Genomic DNA, 24,890 nt, shown 5'->3' on the forward strand with positions numbered 1-24,890 from the left:
AGACCAAGCCCAGGAGGGACAAAGGCTCCTTCACTCAGTCCCACAGAGGCCACTGTCAGGATTCAGGTGATCAAGAAGCATACAGAGGACACACCATTAGTATTCCATGGTCGGCATCCTGAATCCTGCCTTGCTCACAGACTGGGGCTTCCTCTCCGTGCCTCAGTTTCCCCATCTGGAGAAGCTTAGCTATCACACTGGGCACCCCCTATACATGTTGTCCCCCAAGAGGAAGCTGCCAGCCTTGGGGCCAGGCAGGACTTTGTCTTCCAAAGTGTCCCCAGCCCACCACCAGGTCACCAGTCTCCTACTGCACTGTTCAAACTCCCTGCTTTGAAGGGAATTCCCAAAGCGCCGTGACCCTGTGAAGTGAGGGACCGGCACTGTGTTCTCTGTCCCCGGCCAGCCACTTCTCGAGCCTGTTCATGAAAGACATAAGACCCACACCCGCACAGAGTTGCAACTGGGAAGAAAGGAGCCCTGCATCCTGGGAGGGATTATGTTATATCCTCACAAGATACAGATCTTAAAGCTCGCAGATGCTGGCGCCCATGTGTTAATCCCTGCCCCGGCAATCCTACAGCCTATGATCCTCAGCCTCCGCTCTAGCCTGGGCAGGCACAGGTACCTGCAGCAGTTGCCACCTCATGGTCTACCTCTATCCTTCACTTTCTATGTGACCTTGAGTCGGCGTCTTAACCTCTCTGTGCCTCGATTTCCTCATTCATAAAATGGGGGAAATAATAGGGTCCGATGGAGGGTTTTCAGTGCCGAGGAAGATATTAATATTCATAAGGCGCTTCAAAGCGTGCCCGGCGCACAGTAAGAAGTACATAAATATTTGTTAAATAAATACGTCTTGCTTACCTCGAAGGGTTGTGGTGGGATCGTTGGAGGATAAACATGTAAAAATCTTCCCTCCGCGGTGGAGGGCCACGCAAACAGCGCAGCTGTGAGCTCCAGTTAAGTCTCCATTACCCAAAAGGTGGCTCCCCTCACTAGGCATGGTGTTAGGGATGTTAAGAGCAGACGCCAAGGTGGGATTGTCCACTGGCTGGAGCCTTGGGTATTGGGGAGCCACAGACAGTTCTTGACAGGAGAGTGGGGTCTGCCACTGCCACCCCAACTAGTGACTGTATCGGGCCTCTGTTGTCACAGGTGTGAAACAGGAATAATGGTGGCTCGAAAACCCCAGGGCTGAGGGGAGCACTGGCTGCCTTGCAGGGCACATCCCAGACTCTCCCAGTCCTCAGGGCATAGCATGGGACTGTGGGCAGGCTTTCTTCACCTTCCTTCCCTGGGCTGACTGAGGCCCATGGCTAGGCTGCCCCTGCCTGTCTACTCACAGCTGCAGATGGAAAGCACCAGAGATTGTCAGGACCCCTGGAGGTGGGTGCTGGGTGACTGGACAGATTTGGTGGTGTATAACAGAAAGGCTTGGCGGGAAAGGCGCTGTCCAGTCAGGCACCCAGCTTTTGGCCGGGAGAGGTGGAGGGGCGGCAGGTGTTTACATAAAGGCTCTAGCTGACCCTAATGTGTTTGCCCAAACGCTCACTCCCAGATAAGAGGCCTGGAGATGAGCTGATAAGCCGAGAGCAATTAACTCAACCCAGAGGGAGCCACGGACCCATCCTGCAGAGGGGGCCGTCACAGCGGTCCACACACAGGACTTTTGGGGTTACGGGTATAAATAAGGATGGGTGGATGCCTAGTCATGGAAGGGCCTGGGTGATGGACTCAGTGGCTGACAGAGGGTGGGAAGGATCATGTCTCCACAGCTGTGTGTGGACTGACTCCCCAGGAATGGGAGCTGTGGGTGGGACAAGGCGGTCTCAAGCGGGAGGGGCTGCTTCCGTTCATTTATCAATCAAGTTCACTTGTTCCCTTACCCACTCCCCCCCTTTTAACTTGCCCATCCGTTGTCCACTTGCTCTCTCTCTCTCTCTCTCTCTCTCTCTCTCTCTCTCTCACACACACACACACACACACACACACACACACACACACACACACACACGATGCTCCCTTCATGCCCTTTGTGCTCAGGATGCCACGGCTCTGAGAGGAGGGAGACTCTGTGTGAGCATCAGGAACAGATCCCGTTGGTCTCCGGTGACCCTGTGGTTGTGCCTGTGGGCTAGCCTGTGCTCGTCTGAGGAGGGAAGGAGGGTACCCACCATGGAGGAGTGTCACTATTGGCTGAGGAGAGGGTCACATTTTTGGTTCTCACTCTGTGCTGTGGTGGCCAGGTACAGGGGAAGGTCACAGATCAGAGGGCCAGAAGGATATTGTAGCCTCAGAGGCTGTTGACCCAGCAAACACCTGTAATCCTAAACTCTGAAATTTAAGATTCTCCAAGGTGTGTAACTTTCTGAAAAAAAAAAAGTGTCAGGATATCTGTGGAAAGTTCCACACTGGGAAATTTCGTCTTGTGTTGGGAAACATTTTTTTTTTTTGTTCTTTTTTTTCGGAGCTGGGGACCGAACCCAGGGCCTTGCGCTTCCTAGGCAAGCGCTCTACCACTGAGCTAAATCCCCAACCCCATTGGGAAACATTTTGATCTTGCCTAAATTTCCCTGTGGGCCCACGTATAAAATGTCGTCGATGAGACAAACCAAATTCCAAATTACCGTTTGGACTCCAGCCCCACATCCAGAGAAGCTCGCTAGGCACATGCAAGTCCAAATTCTGTTATTCTGTCTTTTTTTCCCCCAGAGCTGAGGACAGAACCCATGGCCACACTGAGCTAAATCCCCAACCCCCAAAGTCCATATTCTGAAAGCTATCTCACCAGGGCAATTCTGTGGGCACTCAGCCTACCCGGCCAGCTAGCTACGCTTGCTTAACAGTGCTTGCTCACATCCTGTCTGCTCAGATGTGATCTCACAACGGGCTGTGAAGTGCAGACACTGTGGGCTCAGAGAGGTGGAGCGATTCACTCAAGGCCACATAGCAAGGTGTCTGGGTTTATTCTATCAGCCTGCATATATAGCTTCTACCAGCACAGGCCATCAGGAAGACCCAAGTCTGGCGTCAGCTAGCCAGGGGGCTCCAGTCATCAGAGGTGAGGTGGGAGTGGTGGCCCTGGTGCGCCAGCTCCAGTTCTGGCCAGAAGCCTGGCTTCACCCTCAGCCTTGGTGAACCTCTGCCTTCCCTGCCCCCTCCTTTATGGAGGCTCTAATTTTAGCCAGCTGGAGAGTAAGGTGGAGGAAGCTTTTAAACCCGGACTGATTTATGCTTTTTCTTAATTGCTCCAAAAAAGTGCTCTGCTTCTTGGGGGAGACAGGTTGGAGACGACTCAATTTAGGTTAGGATTTGAAAGCTAAGTTCTCACCAGCCTGGCAAAGGAGAGGAACCCACTCAACGTGTCCCAGTGACCCCCCTCCTGCCTAATCCCCTATACTGTCTGTGTGTTCCATTGGCCACCAGGAACACCCCAGGTGGTAAAGTGACCCCAGGACCCTTGCCACACCCACCACAGTACCTCCAGAGCCTCAAGCATAGGGGAATGTAGAGGGGTGGTTATAGCTGCTGGTGGTATTAGTTTTCAGGGTTCTGCCAAGGAAGGACTAAGGGAGTCTCTTCCATTACCCTGGCCATCTCTCCGGTCTCCACAGAGGCCTCTACTCCATAGACATATGCCATTTGTGTGCACATACACACACACACACACACACACACGTGAGCGCACACACATAGAGAGGCAGAACTGTAAGGCTACTCTATGAAACAGGATGGAGGCTGGGTCCCCAGGGTCACACAGGCTAGCTGTAAATCCCAGGACAGCCACAGGGCCCTGTGGACTGGTCCAGGCTCTTTCTGTCCACTGGGCCATGTGTCTACCTCATGCTGCATAAACACTGTGCTCAGATCAGTGCTGGGGCAGTAGGCATCTTGAAGCAGACACAGCCGCTATCACACACAGCTGGCAGGAAGAGGACGCATGGGACTCTGACTACAGAAAGCCCAGAAACCCATGGCTTCCCTCAGTAAGGCTGTCCCAGTCACCCCTGCTATCCCAGGGGCCCGTCTGTCCCCAAACTGCACACAGGTGTGGCAAGTGACAGATGCTGAAGCAAAAGATGTGGTTACCAAACCTTACTCAATTAGGAAAGACTCCCTCTTTTGTCCTCCACTGGGCAGAAAGCAGGAAGATTAGGTAAGAGAGGGCATCAGGGCTGCTGGGTGGATGGGGCCTGGATCTCTACGACTCTGTGTGTGTGGAGGAAGGCCAGCTGTAGTGGGCCCTTGTGTGAGCAGAAAACCAGATAGCAGGCGAGCCCTCGGAGGGCAGCTGGAGGCTTGCTTGTTACAGCACCACATGGCTAACTGCTACGCCGTACAGAGAGCCATTCTGTGAGTGAGGGAATTACTTACATGTGGCAGCTCCCCCACTCCCCGCCATTCCCTAGTTTATACCCTGGAAAACCAAGGCTTAAAGAAGTGAAGTCACTCACTCACCCAGGTCACACATGGTCAGGACTGGCACCTGATTCCCACATCCACCATCCAGGTGACACACTCACAGCAGGAGGTGTGGATCGGGGAGTCACGGTTGAGTCTGGAGGGGTTATGTCTTCCTTTCCCTCTTGGTGCAGTAGACGGGACAGGAAGTCAACTCCTGGGCCACCAATGTTTCCTACTTCTAAGATACACAGAAACGGAAGAACAAAATCCTATGGCCGTCCGGTTCCCATGCATGGACAAGAGGGCCCTGGGCGATGCCCACTCTCGTAAGCAGTGACAATTGTCTTGGAGAGCTTTTACTAGTCCACAGGGAACGCTTCCTCTTCTCTTGGGGAAAGAGGAAGCGTCAGGGTAGGAGGTGTGGCTCAGTGGGTAAGGACTTAGGTTTGAATCTTTGGAGCACACGGGGAGCAGGGCATGGTGATGCCCACGCTCCTATGGCGAGATTGTGACCTGGAGACAGGAGACTCCTCACCCCAGAAGCTCTAGTAAGCAGAATGATGGGGTCTCAGAGTAGAGGAAGGGGGGCTACCAACACCCGAGGCTGCTGTCCAACTTCTACATGCACGTCATGCACACTTGAACCTGTTCTCAGGCCCACAAACCTTCCCACTGTCCTAAGTTGTTGGAAGGACTGAAGGCCACGCTGCTCAGAGTAGCACCCAACCCCTGCCATGATTCTGATCCCTACCCTGTAGCACCATCTTGATCTTGACCCTAAGCCATTCAGGGCTGAAGTGAAGCCCCAGCCCGGCCATGCAGATGAACTCAGATCCACCTCAGAGCCCCCTCCCCCTCCCCAGAAGGCCCCAGAGGGACACAAAGTAGACTAGATCCATGACAAAGACACCAGGAAAGCTGGGCAGGGGCCCCTGCTCACCCCTTGACTGGGATCCCCCACCAGGCATGCCCCCACGCCGCCACACACAATAGCCTCTCCCTCCCAGGCCTGAGTGTGGCTTCGCTCTATAATGCTACACCACTAATAAGATTAAAACGTATCTCCTTCTCACAGCATCGATTCATAGCCCTGATTTACCTCTGCTCCGCGGCTGCTACAAAACGGATGTGCGGGCCGACACCTTAATCTCTATCCATCTCCACAGTGCCGGCAAATAACTGCTAATTAATACCTTTCTGCCTCCAGTCGCCTGCCAGCTCCGAGGGACATCAATACACGTGGCTCCCTGCCACCTAGCCCACGGTGCCCTCGCTCGGGCCTGTGAGACCGGAGGCCATCGGAGCCGGTGAAACTGACTAGGCGAGGGGTGAGTCCTCGCTGCTGAACGTCGCTCTCACCCCATCAACACACACAACCAGCTACCAGGAAGCAGAAGTGTAGTCAGGAGTGACAGAGAGACCCTGGGGGACCCAGCTCCCCTAAACACAGTACCAGCCAGGGAGCTCTAGAGAAAGCTATCCAGGGTCGGGTCCAGCATGCGTTTGGGCCCATTTCATTCTCTGTGGTTTTATTGTTGTTGTTTTAGTTTTGTTTGACTCGGAATGTTTTGTTTCTGGCATCCAAGGCCAAAGGGCACCGGGGACCTGCAGATGACAGGTAAAGACCCACAGAGGAAGAGGTCAGCGACTAACACACATCTTGACTACAGCTTGGTAGAGCTGAGCTCTTGACACTTCCTTTCGTCCCCTTGTTCAGCTCAAAGACACCTCCACTGAGAAGCCACCCTGGATGGTCCTTCCTTCCACCCAAGGTCCCTCGCTGACTGTTGTCCCGGGGTTTTCTGTTCACTGCAGGGCCACAGCCAGGTGTTTACAGCTGTTTCATCTGCTCCTGCGTCAGTCCTGGGGTCCCGGTCAGTACCACATCGGCCGGCATATGGTAGATCAGTCGGTGTCAGATAAACAAGTTGCGGATAGTAACAATAGCAATACTAATTAATAAACAAGATGCCCCTCCTCCCTCCTTTCTGCTAAAGACACCTCATCTGTCAAGGAGGCTCCATAGACACTGCCATCATGTGTTCAATGGCTCCTAACAGAAGTGCCACATCCTCTACCCTCCATGACCCCAGTGGGGAGAAGGTGGCCGCTCCATCAGATCTGACCAGATGTTAGTGCTTTCTCTGATCCGAAACCCAAACTCACGAGCCACTGGGCGAGGACCAGTCACCCCCGTGGTCCGCAGGGGACAGAGAGTAACTCCTCTTGGGAGAGGACATTAGTCTGGTCCTAGATTTACAGAGACCCCAAGGGTCATGAACATGAGACTAAGGGCATTGTCCCCCGTGCTGTGTGACTCCGGCTGGGTCTCTCAGCCTCTCTGAACCCATCCTCTGTGCGAGACCAGATGGGTTAGAGCTGTGTGAACACCTCCCAGGGTTCTCCCTCTGGAGTCCATGTGCATCTGCAGGGTTTCCTCCCCACAGAAGCACGTAGCACGTGGCTCTGGCCCGGCTCTCAGAGGAGGGGTGGGAACGGCTAGCAGCTGCGCCAGCCAGAGCCAGCTCGGGTGCTCTTAATAAAACACAATGAAGCGTGGGATCCTAGGACATTTCTGCTAATTCAAGGCTCCCGTGAGGCGAGGCAGATCTGTAGGTTGGGAGTGGGGAGGGCGGGGCATGGGGGTGTCTTAGGGAAAGGTAAGGAGGTAGAGAGGAGCATCTCCACAGCTACCCTACAATGCTGAATGCAAGGTGGGAAGAATCAGAGGCATCTATGTCCCTCCTAGTGGCCTGGGACACATGGCTCCCTAGGCCTCAATGTTCCCAGAGTGGAACCTGTCCCTTGCAGCCTGAGGATGGGACTAACCCTTGCCCTCCTGTCCTCACCTCTGAAGGCTGCATTACTTCCAAAGTGAAGCCTGGGGAGACGAGCCAGGAAAGCAGGACATGAATCCCTGGAACAAACTACCTCTCTGCTACCATTATGGCCCATGTGCCACCTCCAGCAGTGGTACCCGGGTATCCAGTGGAAGACTGGGGATTTTGGGGAGCACAGTCTGGAAGCTGTGAGCCGGTCAGATGTTGGGTACCCTTTCCTGCTTCCAAGGCCTCTCAGGGCTCACCGGGCTCTCTCTCATTCACTGTAAAGCCCAGCCTCCAGCCACATGGTCGGGTCATGACGACCGACCGGTGTGTCACTCTTGTTTGCAGCTCCAAAACCTGAAGCATAGCAGATGTGCAGCAGATGGAACACTCCCCACTGGACCCACACGAACCCACATGTGGCCATCCTTTTTTTCAGCCGCCTTCTTGCTCCTTGCAGGCACCTCTCCCCTCTCATGGAGACCCTTGTACTCTAGTTCTGCCCTTGAAGAAGCAGCTCAAGGGGAAAGCCTCTACCTTAGTCTCATTCCCCACACATCCAATGTTTGCTGTGCTACTTGTAAGACAGTGGGAATCCAGTAAATGCTTGTTGGAGAAAGACGGATGGGTGGATGAATGGGTGGATGGATGGATGGATGGATGATGGATGGATGGATGGATGGATGGATGGATGGATGGGTGGCTGGGTAGGTGAATGTATGTATGTATGTATGTATGTATGTATGTATGTATGTATGTATGCAAAATGTATGTATGGTAGGGGGGTTGGGGGTTGGGTAGATGGACAGATGGATAGATGGATGAGTGGATAGATGGATGTTGGATGGATGATGGATGATGGATGGATGGATGGATATGTGGGTGAACCCGTGTGTGGATGAGAGGATGGATATATGATAGATGGGCAGACGGACACAATAGACAGGTGTATGTATGGATTGAGGGTGGTTGGATGAATAGAACATTAGAAAGTTAGGAACTCTCCCTTCCTTGCTGCTGTGGCTCTGAAGGCCTCGTGAGCCCATCGACAGCTTCGGGTGTTCTTGGTGTGAAGGCCCTAAGTTCCTGAGGAGCACACACACATCTGCCATCTCCCCAAACTCTGCAGGTTTCTGCATTGTCCCTGGACTGGTGATACCAGTTACTGTGTGTGTGAGGGGCTGAAATGGCTCATAAGGCATTATTGGGCTCTGCAGTGTGTGAGCATGACAGGTGACCCTTGAACTGAATGAATGAATGAATGAATGATGAATGAATGAATGAATGAATGAAAGATGAATGAAGGAACGAAGTGATGCCACAGAGGAGACACATATCGCATGTAAAGGACTGGGGTCAAATAATGTGGGCTTGAGCAGAGGGCATGGATTACAAAAGTCAAAAATCCTGGGCAGCTCAGAGCATGGGAAGGCAGGCCCTACTGTCTAGCTTTGAGTGTTCTCAGTGGCCCTTCGTGTAAGTCACCCACCCTTCACTTCTTCCCAGAACACTAAACAATGGGTTTCCTTGAAGTCATGCTCTTTGGGGTTCCAGGAAGAGAGAAGGTGGCTGTAGACTGTGTGTGCTTACCGGTCACCACGGACCATGTATGCCCGGCCAACCATGCCACCTGTCTGCTTGGCATCACATGACGCTCTAACACAACCTTATAATCCACCTGTACGGCTCCTTTCTGTGTGAAACAACACTGTCTAAGTGAACTTCTTTAATCTGTAAAGCCTCAGCTTGCATGCTCTCTGCAGGAAGCTGTCAGCCACATCCTGTAAAGAAGCAATTAGTAATCGTGTGGCGGAGACAACAGGGCACGGGAACGTCTCCCACTGCTGGAGATGCAGAGGGGCGGGCCCAGTGACCTTCCCCAGTGATCCAGCTGTGAGGTCCCAGAGCCCCACTAGGAGCCACCCAGGACCTAGCAGAGTTCACCAGGCTAGCAGAGAGACAAGCTAACAGAAAACATGACCACACCCTAGCCTTGCTATCCCGAGAAAGCGACTTAACATCTCCAGGCTGCACTTTCTTTTGCAAAATGATCACTCCACACCAGCAAGTGCTTGGTAGAGGAAGATGTCCTGGGAGTGAACTCAACCAGTGGAGAGCAGATACAGTGCTGGATACAAAGGGATGCTTGGTGGCCATTTGCTGTTGGTACCACTTGCAGTGGATCTGGGCCTGGGAGGCTCCATCTCGGACCTTAAGACCAGACCTGTGCCCGATACACACAGCTGATGCAAAAACTAGCAACCACTGGCCCCAGAGGTCTGTTCCATGGGAAAGGGGACTCTCACGAGTCCCAGGATGAAGCTTCGAAGGCAGAGTTACACCTTTTTTTTTTCCAGGGCTGGGGACCGAACCCAGGACATTGCACTTCCTAGGCAAGTGCTGAGTGGTAGCACTGAGCCAAATCCCCAACCCCGGCAGAGCTACACCTTAATCCCTTTGCCTGTTGCTGTGACTAAACCACCCCAGCAAAGGCAGTCAAGAGAACTTTGAGTGTATAGTTCAAAGGTGCAATCAGTTGTGTTTTTGTTTTTTGTTTTTAATCTCAATCGGGTGTTTCTACTCCACCTTTGATCATTCAGCTGGCAGATAACAGGCACAAAACTTTTACATTTATAATTAACCTTAGATAGCACTGAGGCTGGGCAGATATCCACTCTCTAAGCTACTAGAATCTAAGTTATTCCCCATCAATAACCCTGAATTATAGCTTGTCATCTGGGCTGCTCTTAACTCCAACTGGCCAGCCCTCATGGGACTCACCTACCCCATGGCGTCTTCTCCTCTCTCCACCCTTGAGGTCTTCCACAGACGCCAAGCCCTGGAACTGAAACCCCGCCCAACTCTCTTCTGCCCAGCTGTAGGCTGCAGAAATCTTTCTTCACCAATCAGGGATAACTTGGGGGCGGGGCTAGGTCACAGAGCCTCACTAGGGTCTAACTGAGAATCTCTTTGTCCGTGGGTGCAACCAGGGCCAAAATTTAGCATTACAATACTAGCAACAGACCTCACTAGCAGTCCATAGTGACAAGGGGAGGCATGTCTACAGGAGTGTGAGGCAGCTAGTCACGTGGCATCCATGGTCAGAAAGTAGGGGGCGAAGAATGCTGGTGCTCGACTCACTTTCTCCATTTTATTCTCTCCAGGACCTGAGGTGTAGGTTGTGTCTTCCCACCTTAGTGACTTAATAGGGTTGACCGCCTTGATGACAGGCTGAAGGATAACTCACTTTAGTCAATTTCAGGTCCTGTCAAGTTGGCGATGAGCGCCAGGGAAACCGCTTCAGAGCAGGTCTAGCCGACTTCCTCTGAAGCCGTCTGGCCCACTTCTTTCTCTGTCGCCCAGAACTCCAGGTGCCCTTTGTAGGCAAAGATTTTGGTTTTTGTAGCTCCCGTGTTTCCCATGCAAACTCCTATGCAATCTTCAAGACCCTCTGAAGCAATCTTTGGCTTGCGCATACATCAGTGACATTCCCAGTCTGTGTCCCCTGTGGACTTGGTGGATCATCCCATTTTAGAATTTCTAATAGTATTCATTGGTCCATGAGTCTCTGTCCACTTGAGAACAATGATCTTAACCAGCTTTAGCCTCAGCCCAAGAACAGGGCTCAACCCAGAGCCGGTGCTCACGGAAGTGGCTGGTGTGCACTCCGGGCATTTACAGCATCGGAGCATCTCTTTTCTCCCTTACATCTTCTCTTGAAAAGGATCCTTCGGGGTACGGGGAGAGATGTTTCATCTCAAAAGACTGCAGTATCTTGAGCAAGTGGCCCAATCCCTCTAAGCCAGTTTCCATCTGTAAAACATGGGTCCCAGCAGCAGAGGAAACACCAACTGAGATTAATTCTTGTGGACGCAGATGGGACTTGCCTTCTACACTCTGCTGTGCAAGATTCCCGGGTCGCTCCCATCCAACCTCCCTTCAGCCTTACAGGAGAGTAGATGAGTGTATGGGGGTAAGGTATTTTATAGACATCAGCTACCAGGGCTCAGGACCCCCAGACTGAGGATCTTCTCACCAAACCAGTCCTTTCCAAGGTCCCTCCAGCCACTGAGGTCAATTTGAGACTGTCTCTTGGAAAGCCAGTCACAGAGTGTTTGAGTATGAGCTATGAGTGATTCATTCGGCTTAGCAAGGTGTATACATTATACCCAGAGCGAGACAAATGAACGAGTGGAGTCATTTCAGCTTGACTTTCAGCAATGTGTCCTGGGAAGAACAGTGTGGTCGGATGTGTCAGGAGCAAAGGTTGTGGAAAGGGGACTTTGGTTGGCTACCTCAGCAGAGTGAGAGGCAGGCAGCATCTATCAGCACCCAATACCCAGGGAGATGGGATTCTTGGATGACCTAGCTCTCTGCCCCAGGAGTGTGGATAGTGACTCACTCACTGTCTTAGTCAGGGTTTCTATTCCTGCACAAACATCATGACCAAAAAACAAGTTTGGGAGGAAAGGGTTTCTTCAGCTTACACTTCCACATTCCTGTTTGTTACCAAAGGAAGTTAGGACTGGAACTCACACAGGGCAGGAACCTGGAGGCAGGAGCTGATACAGAGGCCATGGAGGGGTGCTGCTTACTGGCTTGCTCCCCGTGGGCTTGCTCAGCCTGCTTTCTTATAGCACTCAGGACCACCAGCCCAGGGATGGCACCACCCACAATGGACCCTCCCCGTTGATCACTAATTGAGAAAATGCCTTTCAGCTGGATCTCATGGAGGCATTTCCTCCAGGGAGGCTCCTTTCTCTGTGATAACTCCAGCTTGTGTCAAGTTGACACACAAAACCAGCCAGTACACACTCACAGAACACAGAAGCAGGTCCTGATTAAACAATCTGAAGAGTCTTGTGCAGAGAAAAGGTAATATCTTGCAAATACTACCTGCTACAGCTTGGACCCCAAGGTGGCGCCAGATGTCCCAAAGGATGGTGAAGGTCACAGAGCCAAGAGGGATCCGTAGGGGAGGCAAGAACTGGGATAGGACCCACTCAGAAGCAGAGCCAAGGGCAGCACTGGCTGCACAGAGAGTTGCAAGCCAACTTGGGGCAGGGGAACTCTGTCTTGCTCCCAGCACTTCAGAGAAGGTGTCAGAGAAGAAATTGCTCCTGGCATTTGTCACAGCAATTTTCACCGAGCGCCGCGTGCATACGCTTCTCCTGAGTTTCAACTGGCAAAATTAGCCGCCATCAAAGTCAATTTAAACCTTCAGGTAGACAGAGGAGGGGCTGGGATGGGGGAAGTTGGGGCTCAGAGAGCAGGGAGCTGAGTGGGCAGGTGTGGGATATTCTCAGACGAGCATTTGGGGTCAGCCACTCCCTACTGAGAGTGCTCTTTCAAAAGCCAGTAGATAAAGCCACCTCACTGGTTCACTCATGGGCCTTCTCCCCTTGTCGTAGCTTGTCAGGCAGAGTAGTGGCTGGGGAGCACCTGCTTGGAGGACTGAGGTTAGAGCCTGTTGGTGATCAATGTGGTATGGGCGGCTTGTGTCAAGAGCCGGTGGGGATGTGAGGAGAGACGATCAAAATGGATCTAAGAAGAAAGAACGTCTCTGTGGGAAACAGAGTGGAAAATGGACCAGGAATGACAAATCAGCGAGCGCCCTGGGAGTGAAGCCGTCCATCAGCAAGATGGCCTGGGATCAGGGCGGCCAGAGATCCTGAAGCATCCAGAGTTGGAAGGACACATGGCAAAGACTGTCACAGGCCAGCATGGAACCTGGCAAACCTTGCACACACTACCATGCCCTGGAGAGAAGCAAGGTCACCTCCTTTCCTGGCTCAGGGGAAACCTGTCACAGGCTCTGTCACTGTGCCCACTGTCAACATGGAGGTCTGTTAGTGTTAGTGTACCAAGCCCATCTCACATCACCACCACCATCAATCGCATCAGGCTGCCTCAGAGAGCATCTCTCCCCTGACAAATGGGGAAACTGAGGCTGGAGCAGGAGTGGGCTCCTTCTCTTGAGCCAGCAGTAAAGCTCATTCTTGCCCTTGGTTATGTCCTGAGTACCTCCGATGCCGATGTGGGGCTTCCAGTTGTTTCTCAATAGGTACCAGCAGCAGGCCCCACAGTCAACTTTTCCCTCTTTAGGTCCTTGCCAAGTCCCCTCTGTCCAGCCCACCCTGCCCTTAGGCAGTTTCTAAGCTTCCTGGTCTTCCAGATTCCCAGGCTGCCGAGGACCCAACCCTGAGATGGCCCCTGCCCTGGGTCCCCATGCCACCCTGAGGCACTCACAGATCATGTGGGCTGTTCCCCTAATGCCCAAGTCTGTGGCTCCCTCCCAACCCGGTGGCTCACAGCTCCCACCCAGCACCACCTCCACAGACTACCTGATCCGCACCACCTGCTCTGCATCCCATTTAACATTTTTCTTCAACTCTGCTCGTTATTTACTTAGATAAAGCCACTTTAAAGAAAGAGAGCGAATTTAAATCACGGCCCTAAATGGCAAGCCAACACCGGTTGCTTTAAATAGACCGAGGAACCAGTGGCAAAGAGACCCAAACCAGAGTATGAGGCATCTTATTCCTTCTCACTCACAGAAGGCTTGTGACCCCAGTTCGGCAACTGTCTTTTTAGACCTAGGCTAGCCTGGCACTTGCTATGTAGCCCAGGGTAGCCCCCAACATATAATCTCCCTGCCTCAGCCTCATGGGTTCTAAAATAACAAGTATGCCCAGACCAGACCAGACCAGCTTCCGGGCTTGTTATATTTATTTATTTATTTATTTATTTATTTATTTATTTATTTATTTATTTATTTGCTGAATAAGATGGTTATAAGGTGATGGCAGAGATCTCAAGATGGCTGGCATCGCCTGAGGTGCTGTCCTGGGTGGGGAAGGACAGCCTGAAAAAAGAAAAATACAAGAGCATCCGCCTCAACCCCTCTTGTAGTGGCAGCACCTGTCCCCACCACAAAGGAATACTGCACAGCCCTGCCCAACCATGGGACTTGCCTAGGTAGAAATCTCCCTCCGAACCATCCCACACAGCAGCCATCAGCCACTGGCACCTATGACGGTCTTGCCAAGTAGAGATTGAATTGTGTTAGTTTACTCGGTCACATGGGCCCTAAGAAACTTTATTGAGTGTTCATCTTTGTATTTGTGTATGTGAGTGTAAGTGTGAGTATGTGTATATGTATGTGTGTATGTGTATAGATATATGTTTGTTTGTATGTGCATATTGTGCATGTCTATGTGTGTATTTGTGTATGTGTGTGTATTTACATATGCGTATATGTATGTATGTATGTGTGTATAAGTATGTATGTATGTATGTATGCATGCATGCATGCATGCATGTATTCATATGTGTTTGTATGTGTGCATAGCAGTTTCTCCCAACCCCCAGCAGGCATATTTGTGAAGACCAGAGGCTGGTGTTGGAATGTCTGTTTTCAGTTTCTTCTCCATAGCTTCTCAAGGATCCTGGAGGTCTTCTTTTTGCTAGAATGTGAGGTCAGCAAACCCCAGGGTCCACCTGTCTCTGTCCTCCCTACACACAGCCCTGGGATTATGGGTGTGCACAATGCCTGGCTTTCTCACGGGTTCTGGGGATCCCATAGGAAGCACTCTATCCATCTCTCTGAGTTCACAGCCACGGCATCCAATGGCTGTGGCCGTAGACTGTATGTCCCACGAAGGCCAGGACAAGGCCATTCATTCTCTACCTGGTCCTGGAACCCTCCCATCTTCACCTGCTGCACAGAGGCAGAATCGAGGAGAGAGGGAGGAGGAGGGGAGACCTAGCTGGTGCCTGAGCCAAGAAGCCACTCCCTGCAGTCCAGGCATAGAAACCATAACCCTGCTCTCTCAGGCAGCTGTAGCCTCAGGGGCCTCCACCTAGGCTGCTTCACCTCACCATGAGCTCCCCATCCAGACAACAGGCCCCCCTCCCCCCCCACACTCCCATCCATGCCACTTCCCCTCCCAGCAAGTAGCGACCCACTTTTCTGCAGCAGAAGGGAACAAAGAGGTCTTTGTGAAGTGGCCATCAGGGCTGTCCCCACCCTGCTCCTTCCGCCCCTGCCTGGGACAGTAGGTGCCCCACGACAATTAGCAGCTGGTCACCTGCTCTCTGGAGCTAGGCACCTGGCCTTGGGTTATTATACAGCTTGAATTTCTGCCTGACGAAATACCAGCTAGGCTGGCCCGGGCAAGGAGGCATGAGTGTCGGCTACAAATACCATTGCCAGCCCCCTGCCTATCCTCAGCCTGGCCTTGGTGCCCCAGAGGCTCTGTGCTGCCTATTGAGCCCAGCAAAATGCCAGGGCAGCCCAGTGGATGCCTTCCTTTTGGGTAGGGTAGGTGAGAAGGAAGGACAGAGCTGGCTGGGGAGACAATGGTAGAGCTCAGGACTAGAGACAAATAAGGCCATCAGAGGAGCCTCTGCAGTAACAGAAACAAAAGGTCAAAGGGGACAGCCTGGGAAAGGAACACCCAGCAGCTCAGGTGCCTTACCTTCTGGCTTCCCTGTGATTTATGAGGCTGGGGAATCACACACACACACACACACACACACACACACACACACACACACACACCGAGCACTGGAAAACCCCGGAACTTTTCACACTGGGCTCTTCAGGCATGGGAATCAGGAACATGCTCCCACCCCCACATGACCTTACATGTGCCTACATGTGCTTAAGAAACACTCCTTCTTATCCCTTGCCTTTGAGTTCACATTATTAACAGGGACAACAAGTTGGTCAGGTGCACTAGGGTCCAGCTTACTGAGAGGCTGAGGCAGGAGGATGATGTGAGCTCAAGGCCAGCAGAATCAGTTTACTGAACCCCTGTGTCAAAAAGAAAAAGGTCCAGATATGGTGGTGCACGCCTTCATTCCCAGGAGGCAGACGCAGGAGGATCTCTGTGAGTTTGAATCCAGCCTGGTCTACATTAAGTTCCTGACAGTCAGGGCTACAAAGAGAGATGTCACCTAAGCAACCACCACCACAACAACAACAAAAGCGCTGGAGGAGGCACAGCTCAGAAGATCACTCACTTATCACACACAAAGCCTTGAGTCCTAAAATAAGTAATATTTAAAGAATCAAAATAAGACAGTGAGGAGAACAGAGCCCTTCCCTCTCCTCCGATGCCAGCACTCCGCAGCTCCAAGAGTTCAGAACTCAGTAGGTTCTTTACAGTGCCAGCCTGGGTCTGCACTGGGTCACCTTGCCTCCACACATACTGGGCAGGGCTTGTAGATACAGCAACTGCATCTCACACACCTGTCCTGCACCTGTCACGGCTTCCTCCTGTCACCTGACATACCTATCCCAGCATCCTTCCCTTGTGCCTTTGGGGAAACCAAGCCTGAGAGCAGTGACTGCCACCATTGGGGCACATGTTGGAGACAAGACTTGACCAGTCAGGCACCTGCTAGAGATCTAGAAGTTTCCCCATAGACAGGCTTTAGTCTTGGCTCTGGTTTGGGCTGTGTAGACATGGAAGATCCCTGTCAGAACATCTGGAGCCATGGGAAGTCCCTGAATGGTAGTGTACCTTCCTAAAGGCTATCTCATCTCTGGGAGCCTCAACAGCCATTCATCACCCAGCAGAGGTTCCAGAGAGCCCCACAGGGCCGAACTCACTTTGGCTTCCAGGTTCCAAGTACTGACCAGATCCTGGGCCTGGCTAATCAAAGACTCCTCCTGCCGTCTGTCCACAGTCCAACGCCCAGCTCAATCACTGGCTACCCCTTCCAGGCTCAATGGTGTGATTTTGTTCTTCCATTTTCCTTGGACTTCTCTGCACTATCAGGCATGTCCAACATCTCAATCACACACACACACACACACACACACACACACACACATTCTCTTAAGACTTTAAGTTAGTTTATGATTTTGTGTTGGGCTACATTCTTAGCAATTTGAGGCTGGGTGTGACCCTGCCACCCCTTGACTAAGAGCTCTGATGGACTTGACTGTGTTGTTCTCACAGCCTTCCTGGGCCATCTCTCTCATCTCCAGGCTATCTGTGTGTTGTGTGTTGAATGGTTTACTCTCTCTGACTATTTTCAAGCCAGATGGTACTATGCGGGGTGTCCTCACCTTTGGGATCCTCCATGGAGGTCCCTTTGGGTCTGAGGTAGCTGTTACTAATGGAGGAAATCTGCTGTTAGATGCAACATCAGCCTGCAGTGGGGATAAATAAAGGGTGGGCCAGTCCGTGCAGCCTGTCAGAAACTTCCAGACCATACCCCCCCAGGAGCCACTGCATGGGGAGTGCATCATGTAAAATCCCACCCCTCCCCCAGTCCCTGCAATGTATGTATGTATGTATGTATGTATGTATGTATGTATGTATTTATTTATTTATTTATTTATTTATTTATTTATATTTAGTTATGTGGAACAGGATCTCATATAGTCCACACCCGCCTCAAACTACATTGGCCTTGTGCCTGCTACGCCAATACTCTAACCGAGCCACTCCTCTGTCCCCAGCTCTTGCTTTTTAAAAGATGAAGAAGGTAAGACTGAGGTAGGCAGTGACAAGCCCAGGTACACTGTGCCAGGCAGTGGCCTGCTCTGAGCCCAGTTCAGGTGGAGACAAGAGCTCATGACCATTGGGCACTGGGCCATAGGGAAGGAATGGAGGTGGACTCAGCAAGCCTAGTGGTTCTCTACCTAGTGTTTTCCAGCCGGTTCTTCTGGAGCCCTGGTTACCGCGTTGACTGTTTCCGGATGTCAGTATACCCAGCACAGCCAGTTTCACATTAGTAATTCAGGGCTAAGGAGAGACAGGTAGAGAGATGCCTGGGGTAGAGCCAGCCTTCTCACTGCAGGGTAGCCTTGAGTAAGACCACAGGAGCTACCCAAACCTCATAGCCTAGTCTTCAAAATGGGGGCCCATCTCACAAATAGGGGCTCCAGGAGGGCGTAATACAGACTGTGGGTGGTATCTGCTCAGTGGTATCTTTCCCTTCTCTTTCCCTTTCCCTCCCTTCTCATCTCTAAAACTTATCACCAACCAAGGAGAATACCCTTTCCCAGGGAAGCCCATTGACAACAGGAAACTTCATGGTCTTCCCACGGTCTTCTACAGTTGGCTGTCTGCTTAGATACCAGCCAGTGTGTGTGTGCGAGTGTGAGTGTGAGCGTGAGTGTGCTGACACGTTCTCACACTCCCAGAGGTGGTGGAGAGACACCAGGAGACAGCCAGGCCCAAGGATGACATCATTCATTCATTTGGCCACTTTTCATAGAGACAGAAAGCTGCCTGCTGGGTCCTCCAAGCCAGGACACGAGTATCGAAAGGTTATCAGTGACTTATTGACCCAAATAGCCCCGCACTGAGCACCCAATACATGTTAAGGTAAGACGAAGTAATGAATGGAAACAAACGGGGCCCCTGTCCCACTCAACAGAGGTGACAGTGGGTGTCAGACAGTACTGAGTGGGACTTGGCCTCCAGAGAAAGGCAGAGCACAGAAATGGGACCAACCACCTCCACCAGTGGACCACACATGGTCTTGCCAGTGTTACCAGGAGAAGAATAATCCGGTTTCACAGACAGGGTCCAGTGCTGATCTTTGCAGGAAGTTGATGTGGACTCCAGAGGTCTCCAGTTCCAGGGGGCTGATAAGGAGACTAGGGAGGCTCCCAGCCAACACCTTTCTCTTGAGCTGGAAGTGCTCATCGGTGACTGTGGCTAACATAGGGAGCTCTCTCTGTCCCCCCACACACACCAGAACCCTTGGGCCATCAAATACTATAATTGGCTCCATATCGCCCCCTCCCTGAGAGGCAGAGCTCACCAACACCAGACCCTGGGAATGGCAGAGGGCAGTTTCTGAGGGCCTCGTTGGCAAAGAGAGTAGTTCTCTGTCTTCTTGACTTTGCAGACTCATCAGGTTCCAGAGAACATCTGATGTTTGGGGTCTTACATGAGGACCACAGGGCCACACCTGCCTGTCGCTGAGGTCAGCTGTCCCCTAGAGACACCTGAGTGCGTTGGAGAGCAGTTCTGACTGGAGTCGTGCAACCCACGGAGGCTCAGCTCCCTCACTATTTGGAAATGTGTCTAAGTCAAATCAGGAGAAGATGTGTGTGCCTAGGAGTTGGGAGAGGCTGACAGACAAGCCAGCTTCCTTCCTTGGCTGAGATCAAGCCCAAACTTCCAGACCCTGCTCCTGCTGATTCTCTGCCGCCTTGAACTCCATAGTGTCTGCCTCCTGCTCCTAGCTTTTCATCCAGGAGAGGCTTCTGTGGAACTTTGACCAGACAGTAGACCTTGGGGATAAGGGTTTCCCTCTTGCCTCTGATCCACTGGAAGCATACAGTAGAGCCTGACACCCTGTTTGCTCCCTGGAACTTATTCCTAAAGATGGGCACGTCCCAGGGGCGACACCACACGAGTCACCATCTGTGGTTGAAATGGAAGGCCCAGCACCCTTAGCACATGCTCCAAGTGGCTGCATCTGTCTCCAAGGACGACAGTGCAGCTGTGTGTAGACTGCTTCAGGCCTGGCAGAGACTCCAAGTCTCTGCTCATAGAGAAGGTTCACAGCTTGCAGTTTTAAGGAATGGGGTGGGGAGGGAAGGGAAGGGAAAGGGGAAAAAAGGAGGGTACTAGACAGTGGGGAGGAAAACATACAGGAAGGACAAGAGGGGAAGGGAGGGAAGGCAAAGAAATGAGAGAGGTGAGGAAGAGAACCAGGGGAAAGGAAGGGAAGGAAGAGGGAAGGAGAGGGGCGGGGGAGAGGAGGGAAAAGAAGGAAGGAGAGGGGAGAGAAAAGAAGGAAGGAGAGGGGACAGAAAAGCAGGAAGTGGAGGGGAAAGAAAAGAAGGGAGGAAGGGGAAGGGAAGTAAAAAGGAGGGGGAGAGGAGGGAAAAGAATGAGAGAGGCATTCATCCCTTCAGGAACATGTACACACACACACACACACACACACACACACACACACACACACACACACTCACATTGGGATGAGGTCATGCCTGTTGGCCCTTCTCTTTGCAGATATACCCTGCCCCCCCCCAGCAGATGCCCACCGATTTTCTTAATGATGACAGCATCTACTGGGGACACGCCCTCTCCCATCTGTGCAGATCGACACACTGAATAATCCTTTCACCTTGAGTTTGGTGAAGGGTGAAGTGTGCATACTGAGACCGGGATCCCTCAGCATCCTCAGGGCTGGGCCTAAGGAAAGGAGTGGGGGGCGCCAGTCTTCCCGGGGAGCTGGGAGGCAGACAACACAGGGCTAGTCCCCTGCTCTCCCCTTACTGACTGGGTGACTTTGGCAGTCACTTAACTCCCCTGAATCTCAGTTTCCTCCTCTGCAAAACGGGACTAATTTTATGTCTCAGAGGCGGGATAACTGTTAAAGGAACCGTGAAAGAAAAAAAAAAAGCACATAGCTAGGGTGTTCACCGCTCCTTCCTCCACGAGGCAAAGGATCCACCTCCCATGGAGCTGTAAGTACCTGTCAGGGTATCCGGACCGAGAGACATCCTTCAGAGGACCCCTGGCAGCCTTGGCCAGCACACCTAGAAGTCTGCTGCCAGGGGGAAGAACGGAAAGAGAGCCCCAGGCAAGGCCATGAGGGAGACAGAAGGAGCTTGGCTTCTGTCTGTGACTGATCTTTAAGAGCGGAGCCTCTGTTTCCTAATCTGTAACAATAGGTTTGTAAAGTCATCTTGCAGTGGGAATGAAGACATAGCGATATAGTGGGAGCTACGGAGGAGAAGCCCCCCTCCCCCCAAATAAAACCCAACAACCTTGAACAAAGACTATTCCAGCTCTGGGCACTGACCTCTAGGGCAGCGCAACAGCATAGCTCCCTGCTCAAGGCCCTGGGTTTTTAGGGGTAGAGATGAAAGCCACAAAGTTCAATGGTCCCGGAAGTCCGAAAGTCGCTCCAACCCTAATTGAAAACCCCCAATTATGTAAGTTCGACCTCCCAGGAGCATGTTCTTGGGTGTGAGGAGGCGTGGTTTGGAAAGGGGAGGGGTCACGGGAATGTGGAAGGGTAAGATAGCCAGGCCCTATTCAGTCCCCAGCACTGGGCCGAGGAGGTGCACAGAGGAGTGTAGTGTCCTCATGCGGCGGGGCTTAAAAAGCAGCAGAAGGAGATAATCTATGAAGCCCATCTACCTGCTCGCAGAGCCGCAGCTCCCCATGGTCGTGAGCCTAGTCTGCCCTCGTCAGCCCTCAGACCACCCAGCTGCAGAATGGGAGCTTGCAGGACTGCCCCGCCCCCTCAATCCCCCACGGTCTCTGACAGGCTAGGTCTCTGGACCCTTTAGTTCTAATTAGGTCTTCCCAGAGCCCACAGCTTTCAGTGGAGAATTTTCCAGAGCTTAGCCAGGCAAGTCCAAAGAGCCTCATCTCTCCCTCTACCTCCTCAGCCTGGCGCACTTTGTCTCTTTAGGGTCACTGCGCAAGTTCAAATGTGCAGTTTCCTACTGCCCGGTACAGAGTGCTTCAGGGAGTCCCTAAGGAAATGTCAGAGACCAGAGAAACAGGCTTTCTTGGAAGAGTCTGGTGGTAGGGAGTTGGGTACGAGAGTGTTGCAAAGGGTACACATCTCTTTTGGTCTGCCACCACAATGGCAGTGCCCCTCCCGCCGCAGTGACTGTGTGTCCCTCTCGGGGAAGGCCAGCGTGTTTCTGGGTGCGATGCCTGAATCCACCCTCCCATCTCTTCCCAGGCATCCCCCTGGCTGGTTGGCTCCGCAAAGCTAAGCCAGGTGCACGGATCGCGGACATCGCCGCGGCCTGCAGGAAGGGCGCCCTCATCCGGCCCAGCCCGCTGATCACGCGTCGCGAGGACTCTCTTGCTTCCACCTCGCACGGTGGCCTGGAAAGGGAAACTGGATCCCACCCTGAGGATTTCGCACCTCTGTAGAGAAGAGAAGCCTTGGAACCTCGGGGTCCCTGCGCCCAGCACAAAGTTTCGAGTGCGAGATCTGTGCTTGCGGAGCCGAGAGGCAGCGTGTAAGCCACCCACGTGCCCTGGTTCCACGCGTTCACTCCGGCGCCCCGAGCAAGCGTTCCCCGCAGCCTGCAGAGGCTAGCAAGCGGAGCCAAGGCTCCAGGGCGCCGGAATAGCTCTCCGCAGCCAAGCCACAAACGAGCTCGCAGGGTGGGGTCCTGACGCAGTCGGGGGTTTCCCACCCGGTTCTTCCCCTCCCCTCCCCCGCTTCTTTACACCATGCGCATCCCATGTTGAGAGAAGGGGTGCTTCCCGTTCGGTCCCCAACCCCCAATCCTGCTCCCTGCAGTGTCCAGGTGAGGGCTCCAGTGTATTTCCACAAAGCCTAGCGACTTCTCGGTGGCGCTGGAACCCGGATCCTCCCACTTAGAATCTTTCCCTCTAGAGGCATCCATCTCAAAGGGGGAACTCTTGTCCCCAAAGTTACAGCGAGATTTGATATACTTCAAAAAGTATTTTCACCCAGAGAGGGTAGGAGGGACAAAGTACCTGCCTGGCATGCTTTTGGGTCACATCAGCCCCTCCCCCATTGCCAAAGGACCACCTCCCTAGGCTCAAATTCTCCGATCAGCGGACCAAGCTCTCTTCAAAGACGCAGGGGGTTGAAGAGTGTGGGTTATTTTAGAGGCACACCCTTTGGAGAACAATCTCAGAGCTCATATAGGTTTTTCCTCAGCATGCAGGGCAAGAATTGACCCTCCACCACGGCCTAAATGGGACGGAACCCAAGGCTCCAATGGAGACAATGTCTACTTTTTCACACTGTCCCACCTCCCAGGGTAGCCCTGCTCTCATTTCAACACCCTTGGTCGGTTGTGACTTGACCTGGAGAAGGAGGCCCCCGCCCCCTCTGGCCAATGCGGGCGGTCTGGAATCCCCACCTATGACTCTGTTGGCCCTGCCTCCGCCCCGCTGGGCTGGCATCTGTCCCCTGTTCCCTGCCGGGAAAGCACTGGGGCGTCAAGTTCGACTTCCACAGCATTTAAGGCCCACCAGAGGGCGGCGGTGGGCAGGATGCCCCTTCCCCCCAGGCAGCCCCAACCAGGCACACTAGAACTGCCCCGCACTGCTGGCTCTGGGCAACCCTTTGAGCTTCAGTTTCCTTCCATGTGGTCCAGCCTAGCCCATGACCAAGCCTATGCAGGACACACACACACACAGACGCGAGCCATGCTGTTGGACCCCCTCCAGCCCCAGATGTGATCACAGTTCCCTGCCCACCAGACACTCAAGTTCCCTTGATCTGCACCTGCTCCCAGACCAAAAGCTTACAGGACCTGAAGTACCGTGCTTCCACGTGTAGGTAGGTACACTCCTGCGCAGATATAACAGAAATACAGTCACCGACTGTCACACAGCCCTCTAGAGAACAGCAAGCAAACCGGGATCGGCGTGAACTGCCACACCTCAGACTTCCTTAACAGGCTCACACATGCAGCGTCGCTCACACACTTACCCTCATGAAGGAGTTCACACCCCCAAACACTCAGACTTTCTCTCTCACCCTTCCATGTAACTGATCTGGACTCGATGTTACCTCTCACACATACAGACCCCACACACCATCACACAACCACATCTACATGTACTCCCGTGCCCTCTCCACACACAGCTGATTCTCGGACACTCACAGACCCAACAAAGACACACACACACACACACACACACACACACACACACACACACACTGGCACAGACCCACGAGGGCTTTCTCCAAAAGAGCTATCTTCTCCTGCCAAGCTTCGCTGCACGGAAACCCTCCTGAACTGTGCCTGAGACTCCCAGAGCCACCGGGGCTCGCGCCCTTCTCGGTCCCTGCGCGCGTCCCCCGGCCCCGGGCTCCCGCAGGCGACCGCACACTCACCGCGCGCCAGGTCCAGGATCGCGGCGAGCAGCAGGCAGGAGGCGCGGCGGAGGCTTGGAGCAGCTCGCATGGTGCCCAGGAGCTGACGGCGCTGGCCGAGGCGGCGGCGGCGGCGGCGGCGGCGGCGGCGATCGCGGTGGCGACGGTGGGTCCCCTCGCCATGGGCTCAGAAGCGCTTATGACCCGGGCCGCCGGCCGTGGCGGTGACGGGCAGCGAGGGGCGCCGCGGGGACGTCCTCATGCTACCGTGGTCGGGCCGCCAGGCTACCCGGGGCTGCTCTGGGCTGTACCGGGATGCTCCGGGATACACCACCAGGCTACTCTGAGCTGTACTAGGATGCTCCGGGCTGCACCAGACACACTGGCTGCTCTGGGCTGCACAGGACCTGGCTGGGGAGCGCAGCTGCTCTCGGCTGGTCGGCTGCTCCTGGCGCCCACGGCGGCCGGAGTCGGATCCGTGGCGGCAGCGGCGGAGTTTGGAGCCGAAGCTCTGCCCGCGCCGCCGCGCTCTGCCCCGCGCTCGCTCTTCTCGAGCCCCCTCCTCTCCCTCCTTCCCTGCCGCCCCGCCCCCGTCCCCCCGCCCCCCGCACCGCGCTCGCTGCCGTATTCTACAGACTTTTCTTTAATCCGTTCTGGGCTGTTCGGCTCTCGTCCGCTAAGCCGATTTATTGCAGAGAGGAGAACTCGCCCCCTCCCCCTCGGCTTCTACCCTCTGCCCCCCCCCTTCCATCGCATCACAACTGCTTGCTTGTGAGCCGCATCCTCTCATACACACACACCAAGCTTCGCTCCACCCGAATCACACCCCCCCTTCCACCTGGC

At 53.4% G+C, this 24,890-nt stretch overlaps 1 protein-coding gene across 3 annotated transcripts in view; it reads right to left on the bottom strand.

Moving 5' to 3' along the window:
- The window catches only part of Igsf21 (immunoglobin superfamily, member 21), a 224,327-nt gene extending 199,737 nt beyond the window's left edge, over positions 1–24,590 (bottom strand). For 2 of the 3 annotated variants that reach the window (XM_039109686.2, XM_039109685.2), the window contains exon 1: positions 24,069–24,203. In XM_039109686.2, the coding sequence (XP_038965614.1) occupies positions 24,069–24,138 (70 nt within the window). In that variant the 5' untranslated portion in view covers positions 24,139–24,203. Of the gene's footprint in view, positions 1–24,068 lie in introns of all 3 variants that reach the window. The other variant, NM_001271454.2, reaches the window with a different exon arrangement.
- Between the last annotated feature and the right edge of the window lie 300 nt (positions 24,591–24,890).

The sequence above is a fragment of the Rattus norvegicus genome, chromosome 5 (genome assembly GCF_036323735.1).
Source record: "Rattus norvegicus strain BN/NHsdMcwi chromosome 5, GRCr8, whole genome shotgun sequence".
Classification (NCBI taxonomy): Eukaryota; Metazoa; Chordata; class Mammalia; order Rodentia; family Muridae; genus Rattus; species Rattus norvegicus.